The sequence below is a fragment of the Sorex fumeus genome, unplaced genomic scaffold (assembly GCF_029834395.1).
Source record: "Sorex fumeus unplaced genomic scaffold, SorFum_2.1 ptg000033l, whole genome shotgun sequence".
Classification (NCBI taxonomy): Eukaryota; Metazoa; Chordata; class Mammalia; order Eulipotyphla; family Soricidae; genus Sorex; species Sorex fumeus.
Window position 1 is genome coordinate 32,836,894 of NW_026606090.1, and position 17,978 is coordinate 32,854,871.

General features: G+C 40.4%; 1 protein-coding gene across 1 annotated transcript in view; it reads left to right on the forward strand.

Moving 5' to 3' along the window:
* Positions 1 to 6,346: 6,346 nt before the first annotated feature.
* Positions 6,347 to 17,978, forward strand: part of GFRAL (GDNF family receptor alpha like) — an 85,736-nt gene continuing 74,104 nt past the window's right edge. The window contains 3 exon segments of the mRNA XM_056116676.1: positions 6,347 to 6,368; positions 12,368 to 12,502; positions 16,037 to 16,195. Of these exon segments, the coding sequence (XP_055972651.1) occupies positions 6,347 to 6,368; positions 12,368 to 12,502; positions 16,037 to 16,195 (316 nt within the window).

Below are 17,978 nucleotides of genomic sequence, written 5' to 3' on the forward strand. Positions count from 1 at the left end.
CAAATTTATAAGATAGTTTTACTTGAAAGCCTTTTAAAAGTATATATGCTTCAAAAATATCCAGAGAAGAGAACAGGGGATACTATAGTGGGGAGGATGCTGGCCCTACACCTAGCTGACTTGGGTTCAATTCCCAGAACCTGGTTTGGACCCTGAGTCGAACTAGTAGTGATCTCTGAGCACAGTACTAGGACTAAGCACTAGTACTGGCTGGTGTTGTCCCAAAAGCAGCAGTAACAGAGATGTTTAGAGGAGGCGCCCTTCATTCTGGGATCAGCCACATCTCCAAGGTGGTGCGTGATCTTTCCTGGATAGCACTCCGCCCTCAGGGCATCTGTTCTTTAGAACATAAATTTCCTTTGCTTTTGGTATTTCTTCTTTGTATCTCTGTAGTCCCACATTCTCCTTAGGTTTACTATCCTCCCTCAATCAACTATTGGACTTCACTTAACTTCACTTAATCACTTAATCCCCGTTATTCATCGATTTATTCGAGCGGGTGCCAGTAACGTCTCCATTCATCCCTGTTGAGTGCTAGCGTAGCCCAGTGGCATCTGTTCGTTTTAGGAACATGTAGAGCCTCAAACCGATCATTTAGGGTCTTGACGAAGAAGTCTGACCATCTTGTAGGTGGGCGTCCACGTGATCTTTTGATGTCTCGTGGAATCCAATCAGTAATGGCTCTAGTCCAGCGGTTGTCTGTAAACCTCATTACATGTCCAGCCCATCTGATTTTTGATGTCTTGGCAAATGAGACAGCGTCCCTGATTCTTGAGCGTTGACGAAGATCAAAACTCCGGATTCTATCTCTCATTTGAGTGAATCGTGATATTCCAAGCATAGTTCTTTCGATTCCTCTTTGAGAGACCCGAATAGTGTTCTCATCCTGTTTTCGTAGGGTCCAGGTCTCTGAAGCATATGTTAATGCAGGAAGAATAGTGGAATCAAAGAGATGTGCTCGTAGCTGGAGGTTCTTTGTCCTTTTAGTTATTTCTTCAATGCTCTTGAAGGCATTCCAAGCCGCTCTCTTCCTCCTGCGTAACTCAGGTGCCAGGTCATTCATCATGTTGATTTCTCGACCTAAGTATATATAACTGTTGCATTCGGAGATGGTGGTTCCATTGAGAGCGAATGGAGCGTCAGGAACAAGGCTGTTTCTCATAAACATTGTCTTCGTAAGATTCAGCTGTAGTCCGACCTTTCCACACTCACGGTCAAAGTCCGCAAGCATTTGTGCCGCTTGGCTGATGTTTGGTGTTATTAGAACGATGTCATCAGCAAAGCGGAGGTGGTGTAGTTGCCGACCATCTATCTTCACTCCCATGTTTTCCCATTCTAGTCGTCGCATGATGTTCTCGAGGGTGGCACTGAAGAGTTTTGGTGAAATGGTATCACCCTGCCGAACCCCTCTCTTGATATGGATGATTACTTCTTTGTAGAATGGTGAGATCTTGGTAGTGAATCCGCAATAGAGCTCATGAAGGATCCTGATGTATTGAGTTTGTACGCCCTGATTGGCTAGGGCTTCCATGACCGCTTCCGTCTCAACAGAATCAAAGGCCTTCTTTAAATCAATGAACGTTAGACAGAGCGGCATCTTGAACTCCCGAGATACCTCAATGAGCTTGGTTATTGTGTGGATATGGTCAATGGTACTGAATCCTTTTCGGAATCCAGCTTGTTCACATGGTTGTCCTTCATCTAGTGTTCTGCTAATCCTATTCAGGATGACTCGAGTGAATAGTTTGTAGATGACAGACAATAGGCAGATTGGGCGATAGTTGCCAATGTCGTGGATGTCTCCTTTCTTGTATAGTAGTACAGTCTTGCTGGTTTTCCATTGGGATGGAACCTTGCATTCAGACAGGTAGCGTGTGAAGAGTTGAGCTAATGTATTGATGAGTACTGATGGTAAATTCTTCAGGTGTTCAGGTCTGATCTTGTCTGGGCCAGGTGCTTTTTGTTTCTTTACCGACGAGATGGCATGTTGGATTTTGGAAGGGAGAACATTGGGAACGACATATCCATCATGTGGTATGTGGTATGTGGGCAAGTGGATGTGGCTATTAAAGAGATCTGAGTAGAAGTCATGAATAATCTTCTCCATTGCCCTTCTGGAAGATGTGATAGATCCATCATGATGTCGGAGGGCAGTCATCTTGGTTTTGTAGTTGGTGAAGGACAGGCGGGCATTACGAATGTTTTTCCCAGCTTCTGCTGCATCTACCAGTACTGCTGCTCTCCTGTTTTTGAGGTCATCCTTGATGGCTTTTCTGCACTGTTTTGCCAGTTCGGACGTTTGCTTGTGGTTGTCTGAGGCATGTGCCACGCCACGTTGGCGAATAAGTTCAAGAGTGTTCGAAGAAAGACGGTTTTTTGTGGTTATCTCTCTCTTGGCATTCCTTGCACAATCATGGAGGTGCTGAATCATTCGATCGTATTCCTCATCAATGTTGTCAATGACGGCATCTTCCCATGTTGCTGCAACAGAGCCAAAGAGTTCCCAGTTGGTGGTTGTTCTGGGAGTCTTCTTCTTAAACCTTGCATTCTTTTCTCCTCGTTCTGTGAGGTAGAATTTTGCACGAAGAAGACGGTGGTCTGATCCCGTTTGGAATTTTGGGACAACAGCAACATTGGTTAGGCAAAACCGCCGATTGAATATGATGTGGTCTATTTCATTGTGGAACCGTCCATCGGGAGACTCCCATGTCCAACGTTTAGATTCAGCCTTTTGGAATTGTGAGTTACCATGGAAGGTTTTGGTTGACATGATGAACTCAGACAGTCTGTCACCCTGTTCGTTCCATTCCAGGCCATGGGTTCCGATGTGGAGTTCATCGACTGATCTTCTTGGTCCTATCTTGGCATTAAAATCACCGACAATGATCTTGTAGAAGGTGTGATCTTCTTTATAGAATTTCTCCAGCTCCATGTAGAATTTCTCAGTTTCTTTTTCACCATAACTGGATGTTGGTGCATAGACAACAAAGATAGAAACTGCCGGTAGTGAGCCACATTTATTCAAGTGTAATCGTCCGATTCGGGTTGTTAGGCATTCAAATGAATCAATGCTTGTGACTAAGTTTGTGTTGACAAGGATACCGACACCACCGACGCCTCTTTTATCACATGTTCCAAGGAACAGTTCTTCTCCAGTGTCGAAAACAGCATGATGGGATTGATGTCTTCTCGTTTCGGTCAGACCAATGATGTCGTACTTGATCTTTCGTGCTTGTACCATAAGGTCTTCAATGGATGCAGCAGATGCCAGCGTACGAGCATTAAAAGTACAGACAATCATTTTTGTTTTTCTGCGTTTTGGCAGCCCATGTCTGCCTTGGTGTTTTATCAGCTTCTCCTTCCATATCCTTCTCGATTCTGCATAATCCATAATTGGACTTCACCTAAAAAAAAACATCAGGGGAAGAAGTCTTTTAGACATCAATGACACAGAAGCATTGAAGGTGTCCTCTTGTAGATAGCAGTGCAGACTCGGCCAGCCTCTGTCTGTTCTTCGGGGAGGAGCAGGTATATGACCACGGCACTTTCTAGTCCTGCCAGCCCAGCCTGAGGGCTCAGCGGTTGTCCCCGTATGGTAAAGGTCCGCACCGTGGATGCTGTATCCAGGTTGTGTATTGCTGCAGTTTTGAAGATTATGACTGCTTTGCCTCCACTTAACAGGAAATGATTCTTTTTCTGTGCCTCATCTGTTTCCCTTTCCTATGGTACTACTTGATAAATTTAACATTAAGCACTTCATGGAGCATGCTGCCTTCCCCCAGTCTCCTCCTCAGACCCTGTGCCTTCCCTCCATAACGCACTTCCTCCCCTACCCTCAGTCCTCTTGGGCACTTCCATCTATGACACTGGACATCAAGTCAAATAAGTTCCACATGGGAAGATTAATTACCCTGAGACACTGGCTCTTCAGAGACAAGGGGATGCATGCCTGAGCTTGACTATCTTCCCCCTAAGAGAAGGAACAGCTACAAAAGAAGGCAGTGAAGGCTGCATGGGGGGAGGGGATTGTGGGAGACTGCATTTGGGGAGAGGGTAAGTACTGGAGTGAGTAAGGAAAAGCAGAAGGATAGACCTCCAAGGCTTAAAATATCTGAAATCAGATCTCTCAGCTGTTTAATTATTAGGCCACCAAATCTTCTCAAGTTTTAGTCCTTTTTTGTTGGATTAAATGGAAAAAAAAGGTTATTTTAGTAATGGTTATAATACAAGTTTAATGTCTGAGTTCCCTTTGAAATGAAATATTTGATTTTATAGCATTATTATTTTGTGAATAATTAAGTTGATGGGTGACAATATGCTGCTATTTAGTAACAATGATGGGTCTCATTCTCCTAACTCTGAAAGAGCCTTGAATTTGGCACTTTTTTAAAAATCTCAGGGCTAGGATGAAGGTGACGTTACTGGGGCCTGCTCGAGGCAATCGACGAATAACAGGATGGTCCTGATCGTGATGAAGCTCTTGTATGTGTTTAATATACAACCGTGAATACGGAGCAAAACAAGCCGAGAAAAGAATCTCTAATTCATGCAGATTACTTTATCAAAATACCAGAGACTGGCTAGCTTATATGCAAACCAAATTTATTTCTCATTGTTCTGGAGGCTAGGTGTTAGCACTGTCAGAATCCAATGGGGCATCTTTCTGACTCTTACCCAGCATCTTGTGTTGGGAGGAAAATGGAATGAGGACTGGGGATCTCTCTTCACCCTTTTTTATAAGATTGGATTCTCGAAAGTTCCACCCACACTAGTTAAGCTTCTCCCAAGAGCTTTACCTGATAATATCGTTATTTAATATTTGTAGTCTAGGATCTCAACGTTATAAATTTGAGGGGGCAGCTGCTACAAATATTCAGATCATTGCAATGACCCTCTGCGAGTCAAGGAGATGATCTCACTAAGTGAGGATGATCTTCCCTATGGAACAGAGCATTGCAGCACCATAAAGAGCAATGTATTGAGAGGGTTTGAGGCTTGGTCACTGAAAGGGCCAATCCTTCATTCCTATTATTTGTTTGGTTTGATGTCTATACCTGGCTGTACTCAGGGCTTACTGCTGGCTCTGCACTCAGGGAATCACTTCTAACAGTGCTCGGGCGACTGTATGAGGTGCTGGGGATAGCACCTGGTCCAGTCGTGGGCAGATTAAGTGTTTTACCTGCTATCTCTCCAGCCCTTGAAAGAACCAACACTTCAGGGTGGTGGCGTTTGAAGTACATCGAAAGGGCAGTTCTTGTTTGGAAAACAAAGTATATCAGCTTAAGGTGGAACTCGAGTCCCCAAGGATCTTCCTAAATTGCTTATTCATTTTCCCCTCCATACTCCCAAATGGCATAAAATTTCCTAGTAAGGTCAATTATTGAAGTGGAAGTGGAGCATGTTCAAGTGGCTAGAAAAACTGGGGATTCTAGAAAGTGCTGAGAAAAAAACAGCACTTTTTCATAAATGTGCCAAATATTAGAGGAGTTCCGACATCCGTCGACGATCAAGAATCAGGGACGCTGTCTCATTTGCCAAGGTGTCGAAAATCAGATGGGCTGGTCACGTAATGAGATTTAAAGACGACCGTTGGACTAGAGCTGTTACTGATTGGATTCCACGGGATGTCAAGAGACCGTGTGGCCGCCCACCTACCAGATGGTCAGACTTCTTTGTCAAGGTCATGAACGATCGGTTTGAGGCCCTCCATGTTCCCGGAGCGAAGAGATGCCATTGGGCTACACTAGCACGCGACAGGGACAAATGGAGACGTTACTGGCGCCCGCTCGAGCAAATCGACGACTAACGGGAAGTTAAGTGATTAAGTGTGATTAAGTGCCAAATATGTAGCACTGTAGCGCTGTCCTCCTGTTGTTCATCGCTTTGCTCGAGCGGGCCCCGTAACGTCTCTATTGTGAGACTTGTTGTTACTGTGTTTGACATATCGAATACGTCATGGGTAGCTTGCCAGGCTTTGCTGTGTGGGCGTGATACTCTTGGTAGCTTGCCCGGCTCTCCGAGAGGGGTGGAGGAATTGAACCCGGGCTGACCGGGTCAGCTGCATGCAAGGCAAACGCCCTACCCACTTTCTAAATATCAGGCTTGTGGGCATTTTTGACATACAATATCTGTGATAAGTGCACTCAGGAGAAAAGAATTGAATTTATATCTAATTAGGAAAGTTCACAGCTCAGGAAAGATGGTGAGGAAATGGTAACGTAGGAAACTGACTTGAATCAGTGATGATTTTAGGAAGCAAGAGCAGGAGCTGAAATCTCCGGGCCAGTTCCTTTGAAGGAGTAAGTACCTGCCTTTCTTCCAGAGAAACAACCCTAAGATCTCTGGCATGATAGCTTTCATCTTTCTGGGTAAGTAATCTGTCTTTATGATTTATTTGGATTCATAGGAACCTCACTTCTTGAACTAAAAGCTGTGCTGTTGAGATAACACTGCTGATTAAGCTAATAGGGGCATACAATATGAAATATTGCTGCTTCAAATTTATATTTAACATGTTTATTATTTTGAAAAAGCATACACTTAGTTGACTTATTTTTAAAGAAAATGAACATTGTAAAAGTAACATTAATTACTCAAGTTACCTCTGTTTTGTTCTATAAAAGAATCCAATTACTTTGAATTATTTATTAGGGCCTATAAAATTCAAATGTACATGAATCTTTTAGAAATGGCACCTTACAAAACCTAGTTACAAGCATTAATTTAATAATTTTAAATTATTTTTCGTTATATTAACATAAAATTCATTTAAACAACTCAGTTCTTTATTTATTTTTTTAAATTTATTTATTGAATCACTGTGAGAAAAGTTACAATGCTTTCAGGTTTAAGTCTCAGTCATACAATTATCAAACATTCATCCCTTCACCAGTGTACATATTTCACCACCAAGAACCCCAGTATACCCTCCTTCCCACCTCTCCCGATGCCTGTGAGGCAGATGATTTCTACTTAACTCTCTCTCTACTTTGATTACATTAATTATTTCGACAAAAGATGCACCATTATTATTTGGAATTTCCCCCCAACAATCAGAACTGTTGAAAAGGCATTGTGAAATAATTTGTTTTCTATTGCAGGTTATGAGGACTATATGAAAACCATATGATTTTGGATTTCTGATATTTTACTACATAAGTCAAGGGATTTCTGCCAAAAGCTGGATAATTAGGAAACTGGTTTGTGTGCCTCTGGGGCCATGACCATGCTGGAGAGCCACTCGTGGGGGGTAACTTGTGGCCTCAGTAGGGCAGGAAGGATGTGTGGGTTCCGTCCCCCATCCCATGCGGCTGCAAATGGCCCCGTCACCTCTGGCTCATACCTGACTGTCCAACAAGCTCTGAGGCAGTGGCCACTGTGATGCCGGAGGGGAGGGGGTGCGAAGGTGAAAGAGACAGACACCCTTTCCCTCCTGGGGGACACGCACTGTAGTTTAATGCATAGTCCATTCACATTTCTGCTGCAAGCTGCTGGGTTCCAAATTAGGTCCGTGTGCCTCTGGGGCCATGGTTCTGCTGGAGAGCTGCTCGTGGGGGGCAACTCGTGGCCGTGGCAGGGGGGACGGACATGTCAGTTCCACCCCCCTTCCCATGAGGCTGCAGTTGCCTCATCATGGCCAACTCATACCTGGCTGTTCAGTAAGCTCTGAGGCGGCAGCCACCCTGCTGCCGAGGGGGAGAAAGGTGGAAGAGACAGACACCCTTTCCCTCCCGGGGGCGGGGGGGGGGGGCACGGCGCTGTAGTTTAACGCATAGTCCATTCACATTTCTGCAGCAAGCTGCTGGGTTCTGAATTAGGTCTGTGTGCTTCCTTATTTGTAGTCATGTGGGAGAGCTGCTCATGGGCGGCAACTCGTGGCCTCCAGTTCCTTTACTTTAATGTGGTAATATTTGCTCAAGTAAGGGCCATTAGTAGAGTAAAACAACTTATTACCACATTAAATGTTGTACTTTCAGTTAGTTTTGTAACCAAAGTGTAAACTTACCCCTCTCATATTGGGTACTATGAGTTTACTATAAGATGCTGGGGAAACTATATACATAAAATGAAATATATTAAGAATACTTGATATATGCAGTAATGAACAATTCAGAATACTTCCTTCAGCAGTTAGCAGAATTCATAAATTAAATTTAGCATAGTTAGTGGGTAAGGCGTTTGCCTTGCACACAGCCAACATGGCCGACCCGAGTTCGATTCCTCCGCCCCTCTCGGAGAGCCCAGCAAGCTACCGAGAGTATTCAATATGCCAGACACAATAAAAACAAAGTCTCCAATGGAGACGTTACTGGGCCCACTCGAGCAAATCGATGAACAACAGGAGGACCATGACCATCACTGAAAATAAATATAACAAGTAAGTCATTCTAACAAAACTAGTGTACTTTGGGTTTACTCTATGTTATAGACGTAGATGAATTAGAACCTAATTGTGATCAAGAAAACATTATTTCACATTCTAGTAAATGTATTTGAAGAGAAAATAAAATCAAAGAAAATTTGGACAAGAAGAAAATATAGTTTATAATTCTTTGACTTAAATATAATTTAGTATCCCAAAACTGGTTCCTTATTATTTTTTATCACATTTAAAAATAATGTTTCTTTATTTGTAGTCAGAATTACAAAAAGAAATCTGGGATATATTTTTTAACAGCTCAGACAACAATTTTATACAACACACAAAATTCACCACAACCATATTTTGACCCTCTGGAAAAAGGAATGATGGACTATCATCTTCATCTTTTGCTTCTAAATAAGACTTGATACTAAATTTCATGAAGGAACTAAAACTGGTTGCACCACACTCGCACTATTTTGTAATAGAACTAATATTTCCAATAGCGCATTCTTAGAACAATTGTTTAGCGTCATCTAAATAGACATTTTGAAGCAGAGAGTTCTATAATCAAAAAGCTGTGTGGGACATGGTGATTTTTGAAACATGGCAGCCAAGTCTACATATCTTTTTATCTTTTAGGGAGGGTGCTGGAGGGGGTGCTGCTTCCCATGGTACTCAGTACTCCTGGATCGATGCTCAGGCACCACTCCTGGAAGTGCTCAGAACATACGTGGTGCTAGGCGTCAAACCCATGTTGGCTGCTTGCAAGGCAAGCATTTTACCTACTACACAATCCAGCTCTGCGTGTACCTTTAAAAGAATGATATAATGAACAATATTCTCCATCCATTTTGTTTAAAAATAGTACATATTCCACTAACCATTCTAAGAGAACTTTTAAAACTCTGAGGTTAAATACATATCTACATATTAGAGTCAGCAATGAATAAATTTTAGAAAGCCAGAGTATTTTGATCATTGAGATAATCTTCCTAATTTGATTTGTTACTTCATTTGAATGAAGAGTGAAAAATTATGTATAATAATGTTCAATCAATGGAAAATTTAACCTAAAATTTTAAAATAAAATAAAGTGAAACATATATTTATGTAGAATTAATAAATAATCATACACGGAGGTAAAATTAGGTATTTAAAAAAATTGATGACACTTTTTTTTAATACCATTGAAGGTTTTGATCATCTATTTAGGAAAACTATCACACATAAGTTTTCTGGTGTAATTATCAACAGCAAATCTAATTTTAAGTTTCTTATAAATTGTGTATGTACCATAAAATCTCTACCTACTTCGGAGTCTTTTAGTATCTGCACTCAAACAAGTAAGCCTGAGGCAGAGTTAAAGCTTCTTTGTCTCTCTGGACTTGCCAGCAAAGTTTTGCTAGGTGAGGTTGGTTGCCCATGCACATGTAAAAAGACAGGAAGTTGAAGTTGACCTGTCAATTTCCACTTCAGCCCTCAACAAGAAAAACGCAGCCAAATCCTAGCCATGGACATAATCTGTAAATGCAGTGACCCAGCAAATAATTAATGTCCTCCAATCACTTTGGCTACCATGTGACTGGTAGAATTTTTGGTGTGAAAGCTTATTACACTAAGGAATACTGAGAGTGAAGACAGTATTAAAGATGCTACTTTAATTGCAAATATTCTTCAGTTGTAAATTTTTTTGGAATTATTCAAGAAAATGGTTAGTATATGTAATTGATGTACTGTAAATAATAGGATTGAATTGTGGATTTGAGGGTTATCTGAGAGATTTTACTTAGAACCATGATATTCCCTGGAATTGTCCACAGAGAATGAGAAAGGTTTGAGGATAGAACCTAAGCAAAAACATAATTTTAACAAAAGAGTCTGAAAATGGATCATTAGAAAAATTCTGTGTTCAGAAAGAGTAAAGTGGATGAGAATTAAGAGAACTTGAAGAGAAGTTTGTCTAAAAGAAAGGGGTTTTTTTGTATTTGAAGTGTTTTATATATTCTTTTTTAATTAATTAATTTATTTATTTTAAATACGCATCCTTCCACCAGTGACCATTTCCCACCACCACAGATCCCAGTATCCTTCCCACTCCCCCCCCATCCCACCCTGTCTCTGTGGCAGGGCATTCCCTTTTGTTCTCTCTCTCTCCTATTGGGTGTTGTGGTTTGTGTAAGAGATAAGTCTGATTTTCAGGGAGAAACGTTGGATGATTTACTTTCCATTGATCACTTTGTATATAGGGAGATGTCGGTTTGGGGTAAAGGTCCTGGTTCCCACATACTCGAGCTATGCTTGTAGAGGCTCATGGTCACCGGGGTTCCATCTGGAGGAGGCGGGATGTGGCACCTACCCCATCTGGGACTAAAACAAAGTTTTAAGAGAAAATATTCAAGAGGAGACTATTGATAGCATTGTAAGTAATAGGGTTGAGTTATAGATTTTAGAGTCATTATCCTAGAGATTATATTTTTTTGTTCCACCCCAAACAATGCTTAGTGCTCACTTCTAGCTCCATGTTCAAGGATCACTCCAGGCAGGCTTAGGGGGACATTTAGGATGCTGGGAATCCAACTCAGGTCAACCAAATGTAAGGCAAGCATTCTATCTGCCTTACGATAGCTTTGTCCCCTATCCTAGAGATTCTATTTACAAAAATATATTAGCTTGTTCAACTTAAAACTATAAAACTCTGCTCCCAGAACCGCTCAGCCACATTTGCAGCCGCGCAACATCTTATTATGACATCTTGTTATCTCATTCCTACTTTGGACAAACTGGCAGGCTACCGAATGTAACCTGCCCACACGGCAGAGTCTGGCAAACTCCCCGTGGTGTACCCAATATGCCAAATACCGTAAAAATGATGGGTCTCATTCTCCTAAAGAGCCTTGAATATAGCACTTTTTAGAAAATCTCAGGGCTAGGATGAAGGAGACGTTACTGGGACCTGCTCGAGGCAATCGACGAATAACAGGATGGTCGTGATTCATCGTGGTTCGTGATATTAGCTGGAATTGCCCACAGACAATGAGGAAGGCCTGGGGATAGAACCTAGGCTAAACCATAATTTTAATGAAATATTTAAAGGATTATGAGAAAGATTCTATGTTCAGGAAGAATCGGGTGGGTAGATATTAAGAGAACTAGAAGAGGAGGTTGTCAAAGGGAAAGTCTCAAGAACAAAATGACAAAAATAGACAAAATGAAGCCTTAAGATGTAAATTGATGTTAGACACCAAAGTATAGAAGAGATAAGGACCAGGAGGATTACTCCACAGCTTGGAAGCCGGCCTCACATGCTGGGGGAAAAGGCAGCTCAGATAGAGAAGGGAACGCCAAATAAAGGATGTTTGGAGGACCAGCTCTGGATGGGAGATGTGTGCTGGAAGTAGACTATAGACCGAAGATGGTTACTACTTAATACTTGCATTGCAAACCATGATACCTTAAAGGAGAGAGAGAGTGAAAGGGAATGAGCCAGCCACAGAGGTGTTGGCTGTGGGATGGGATGGGATGGGAGTGATGGGAGGGATACTTGGGAACATTGGTGATGGAGAATGGGCCTGGTGGAGGGATGGTTACTCTATCATTGTATGACTGAAATGTAAGCATGAGAGTTTGTAAGTCTGTAACTGTACGTCACAGTGATTGATTAAAATAAATAAACAGAAAAAAAGATGTACATTGATATTAGAGTTTATTATTGCATTTGAAGAGCAGTTTCAGCAGTGTAAATCATAAAAATGAATTATACGTTAAGAAATTAGTAGAGAATAAGAAAGAGATAAATACACATTTCAGTTTAAGAACATTTTAGAGGAAAAATATAGAAATAAAGCTCTATACCTAGACAGGAGATTAGGATTTATTCCAGACTTAATAATAAATTGATTTATTTTTCATCATTTTCAACATTAAGAGTGTGTATTTAGTCACTGTGATACTGTAAGGCTGCAAACTTGTTTTCTTTTTGTCCTTTTGCTGTTGCTATTCAAGCTGTGGGGCTATTCTTGGAAAACGAGAGCACTTCCCCAACCACTGATTGCTTAGACTTAAGAGAGCAATGTCTAAGTGATGAAAATGGATGTAAGCACGCATGGAAAATGATAGAAGAGGCTTGCAATGCTTCAGGTAAAGCTGTTTGAAATGTGCTCGGGTGGTTTCACTATTTTTTTTCCGGCTGGAGCGATAGCACAGCGGGTAGGGCGTTCGCCTTACAAGCGGCCAACATGGTTGACCCGAGTTCGATTCCTCCGCCCCTCTCGGAGAGCCCGGCAAGCTACCGAGAGTATCCGATATGCCAGACACAGTAACAACAAAGTCTCCAATGGAGACGTTACTGGGCCCGCTCGAGCAAATCGACGATCAACGGGAGGGCATATTTTTTAATCACCATAAATTACAGAGTGACAAAGTTATTCATTATCAGGTTTTAGGTTTACCGTTCCAAAACCAATCCCTCCGCCAATCTTCATCATTGTCCCCAGTTTCTTTCCTGTCCCCCCAGCCTAGCTCTAGAATAGGTACTTTTCCCCTCCACCATTGTACTGGCATTCCTTTCCTAATTTATCCCTTAGACCTCCGACCCAGTAAGAGCCTTCCTACTGAAGGACCCTTCCTTTGTATTGCCTTTTGGGCTCTGTCATTTCCTCACAAAGTTTCTCTGTATCCCACATATGAGAGAAATCATTCTATGTCTATCCCTTTCCCCACTGCTAGCTTCCCTTAATATGATACACTCCAGATCTATCCATGTATCAGCTAATTGAATAACTTTATCTTTTTCTTACTGACACGTAGTATTCCATTGTGTATATGTACAATAGCTTCTTTATCTGGTTATTTGTTCTTAGACACTTGTTTCTTTCCCAGATTTTGGCTATTGCGACTAGTGCTACAGTGAACATAGGAGTCAGATAGTGTATTATGCTTTTGGACCCTTCAGGGCACTTCTTTTTAATGTGATAAACATTGAATTGCTATTTCCTTTCACTTGTCCTGGAAATTAAGTTGTGCTCTAAATACATTACTCAAATTTATAACTAAATGATTTACCTTCAATTGCATATTAGAGAATTTAGTTGTAAAAAGGAATTGGTAACTAATGTATTGAAATTACAGGTGGATTTAAGGAAAATTTCCAGTTTTATTTTTATGTTTTATTATTATGACATCTTATTATCTCATTCCTACTTTGGACAAACTGACAGGCTACCGAATGTAGCCTGCCCACAGGGCAGAGTCCGGCAAACTCCCCGTGGTGTACCCAATATGCCAAATACCAGTAACAATGATGGGTCTCATTCTCCTAAAGAGCCTTGAATATAATCTCAGGGCTAGGATGAAGGAGACGTTACTGGGGCCTGCTCGAGGCAATCGACGATTAACAGGATGATTTGTGATTTTGTGATTTGTGATTTTTATGTATGTCATATTGTATAACTCTATAACCATGAGAGTAATTTTCAGAAGCATACATTTTTTAAGATGTTAGACAGATGTTATTATCTCATTCTTACTTTGGACAAACTGGCAGGCTACCTATTGCAACCTGCCCACACGGCAAAGTCTGGCAAACTCCCCGTGGCGTACCCAATATGCCAAATACCAGTAACAATGATGGGTCTCATTCTCCTAACCCTGAAAGAGCCTCTAATAAGGCACTTTTTAAAAAAAATCTCAGGGCTAGGACGAAGGAGACGTTACTGGGGCCTGCTCGAGGCAATCGACGAACAACAGGATGGTCGTGATCGTGATCGTGATCGTTAGACAGATAGTACAGCAGGTACCCTATATAGTTCCCCAAGCCCTACCAGGGGTTCCTGAGCACTGAGTCAGGAGTAATCCCTGCACATAGCCAGGTGTGACACCAAAACAAGAAATATATATTTTTCAAATAAAAATGCCCTTTTCTTATATATTTGTGTCTGATTAAATTGGGAATGACAAGAAATAAAAGACATACACACTATTTTCCATTTAAACTGTGTATCAAACAGGTTGAAAATACGTTTTTATCTTTGACTTGTCATTTGAATGAAGTCACAAGTGGCACAAAACGTGACTATTTAGGAATCACTTAGTTGTTTAATTGAAAAATATGTCCTTAATATATAAGTAACTGAGTAAATACTAAATGAGAGAACTATAACTCTGTGTACATATACTAATTATATAATAGAACATTTTTACCTGAACAAACACTACAATGACAAGACTTTTAGAAAAGAAAATAAACATTTTTCTTCTTTAATGTTGTTTCTCTGTTCGACAAAGAGTAAACTCTGTACTTGTGTTGATTCGTGCTTCTCTGCATATACTTCTGCTTTCCAAAATTTGTTGGATGAAGTGTTTGGTGTAAAGAAGAATCAAACCTTTACTTTCAAAAGTTCTGTGCTCTCAGTCTTTGTGAGAAAAGCTCCTAATTATATGACCTCCAGTCATTAGAGTGAAGGCAGAAGAGAGCAGAGAAATTCCGGCTCTTTTTTGCCCTGGAGGGGCATGTGTGGAATAGAACATAGCTATTAATAGGGCACTATTGTTGGTGGTCAGGAAAAGAATTTCAAAGGCATAATTTGCTCAGAGTAGTACAATAATTTTAAGATAATAACAGGAGACAATGGCAAACAAATGTTATTTGGTTTGATGACAAAGTGCCTTATATTTCATAGGGCAATTTAAAATGCATTGTTAAAATACTTATTCACAGTGTCATAAATTATAACCACTTCACATAGAAATGATAAGTCATTTGCAGTGAATTACAATAATATTTTCATAATTATCACGTGCATGAAGCTGAGAAAATATTCTCAAAGCCGAAATGAAATGAATTCAAGTAGTTTTATTTAGGAAAATGAATAGCAAAATTGTTGGGTTACTAAATATGGCTTTTTAAATTAAAATGGAAAGTGAAACAGTAGTAATTATGGAAGATTCGTTATTCGATAATATCTGAGTGCTTAAGTTCTAGGATTACTTTGCTTCCCATGATAAATTTAGAAGCAGCTACACAGATCTTATAATCTCATCATGACATGTGAAATAAAATAGTAGATTAAGACAAAATATCTAATAAAACAGGCAAACTTAGAATGACTACTATTAGAGAGAATTTGGATTACTTTATATTAGGGAACGTTTAATCATTATTAAAGAAGAAATTGGTATTTAGAAGTTATTTTTTAAAAAAAATCTGAATGTTAGAGCCTATTTAAAACATTGAACACTAAAGAGAAACAGATTTTTGGAGGGAGGTGGCACAGCTGGCAGTGCTCAGGGCTTACTCCTGACTCTGTGGTTAGAGAATACTCCTAGAGGGACTTATGTACCAGGGATCAAATCCAGTACCCCACATGCCAAATAAATGCCCTGCCCGCGATACTATTGCTCAAACCCTGAGAAACAGGTTTCATATGAAGCTTTGCTTCAAAGTCACATATCCGAATGTAATTATAGCAGCTACCCTTGATCTTACTATCATAATGATCTTACTCCTTGGGGTAGGAAGCAGCTGTGATTGGGGACAGCTCAGTCTTGGTTCTCTCCCCAGCATCTAGCAGTGATTCCTGAGCACAGAGCCAGGAGTAAGCCCTGAGAAGCACTGTGCATGGCCCACCCCTCAAGAAATATCAACATCTAAATTGTTACATGTCTGCCTGTAAAATCCAGGTAACCTCTGCAAGACAAAGGATTCAGCATACTGTGATCTGAACATCTGGTCTTTTGTGCAAACTTACACTCAATTCAATGACTGTTTCTGCACTGGTGCTCTCCACTGTACTGGTACCAAATTGTTTGGGGAGAAATGCATCAATAAATCAGGTAACACGTGCTTATTTGTAATATTTACAGTTATAGAAAAGTACTATTGTGGCATTTTTTTCAGACCTGTCTTCTCGCTTGAACCCTACTCTCTCTCTCTCTCTCTCTCTCTCTCTCTCTCTCTCTCTCTCTCTCTCTCTTTCTCTCTCTCTCCTTGCTTTTTCTACTCTGGAGAAAGCCATGTTTGCTCTTGAACATTTATTTCTTTGTCTTCTCTCACACTTCCCAAGTAAATTCCTTTAAACAGAAACTATTTTGCTTCACAAGAAAAGTACTATTTCAAATTTGATCAAATCTATGAAAATTTATTATTTTTTACAATTTGATTAATTCTGGTGTAACTTACGGTTCTGTCAGCTGCAGGTGTCTGTGAGGATAGACACATTGTATGCTTGCTAACCATAATTTAAGATTAATTCAATTATAATTATTTGAATGATTGATCTGTTCAACCAATGCATTCTTCGTTGGCGTTCACTTGATTTTGTGCAAGACCTAAATAATAGAAGGTATGCCTTTTCTGTTAAATAACTCAGGGTCTCTGAGAAAGACCAATAATATGTCATGCAACATGTTTGGGGCACAGTAGACAATGTTAAGCCAGATTGTAGAATGGACTGTCAAGAGATCATGATGTCGAAACAAATAAACGAGCCAACAGATGCTTCTGAAGAACTGAGATATCAGATCTTCCTGTTGTGAGAATACTTAAAACATTGGTAGGAGTATACTCAACACTTTAAAAAAGATTTTCAGAATTAGCTTTTCAAAGGATGTCACCAGTATGAGGACATCTTAGAAAGGGGAAGATTCACACCAGGAATATTAAAATGTCACAAAATTACATGGGTGAGAGAGGTAATATGCACCGAAGTTAGTGAACGATTCTGAAGACTGAGAAATAAAGACATTAAAAATATGTATAATAATAAAGATCAGTGAACAGTTGAGTACAAGGGGCATGAAATATTAAGCAAGTTATATAAGTTGCTGATCTGTGACAAAGTTATCACTATACATTGAACATGGTACATATAAAGTTGGGGACAACGCTGATGAGTTATATTAAAAATAACAACATCTTGAACATGTTTTAGATCATTTATGACAGGAATGTTTGTATTCTGTTTTAAGACTGATATGATAAGCAATAATTTAGAGAAAATGAATAAGGAAATGCACCTCCTCTCCATGGCATTTGGAAGCTTGAATCTTGAATTGAGAAGAATCACGAATCACGACCATCCTGTTATTCATCGATTGCCTCAGCAGGCCCCAGTAACGTCTCCTTCATCCTAGCCCTGAGATTATATTCAAGGCTCTTTAGGAGAATGAGACCCATCATTGTTACTGGTATTTGGCATATTGGGTACGCCATGGGGAGTTTGCCAGACTCTGCCGAGAAGAATAATTAAAATAGACATAATTTGGGGAGTATAAGACTATATAAAAATATGAAGAAGTATAAAAGTCATAATCAAATCATTATAAAAATATTTTTCATAGCACAGCTGTGGGGTGTTTGCCTTACAAGCAGCCAACATGGCCGACCCAAGTTCGATTCCTCCGCCCCTCTCGGAGAGCCCGGCAAGCTACCGAGAGTATCTTGACCACACGGCAAAGCCTGTCAAGCTACCCGTGATGTATTCGATATGCCAAAGACAGTAACAAGTCTCACAGTGGAGATGTTACTGGGCCCGCTGGAGCAAATCGATGAACAATCGAGGACAATGACAGTGACAGGGATCTATTTGAGAAAATTAAAAAGAAATGTTTTGAAACT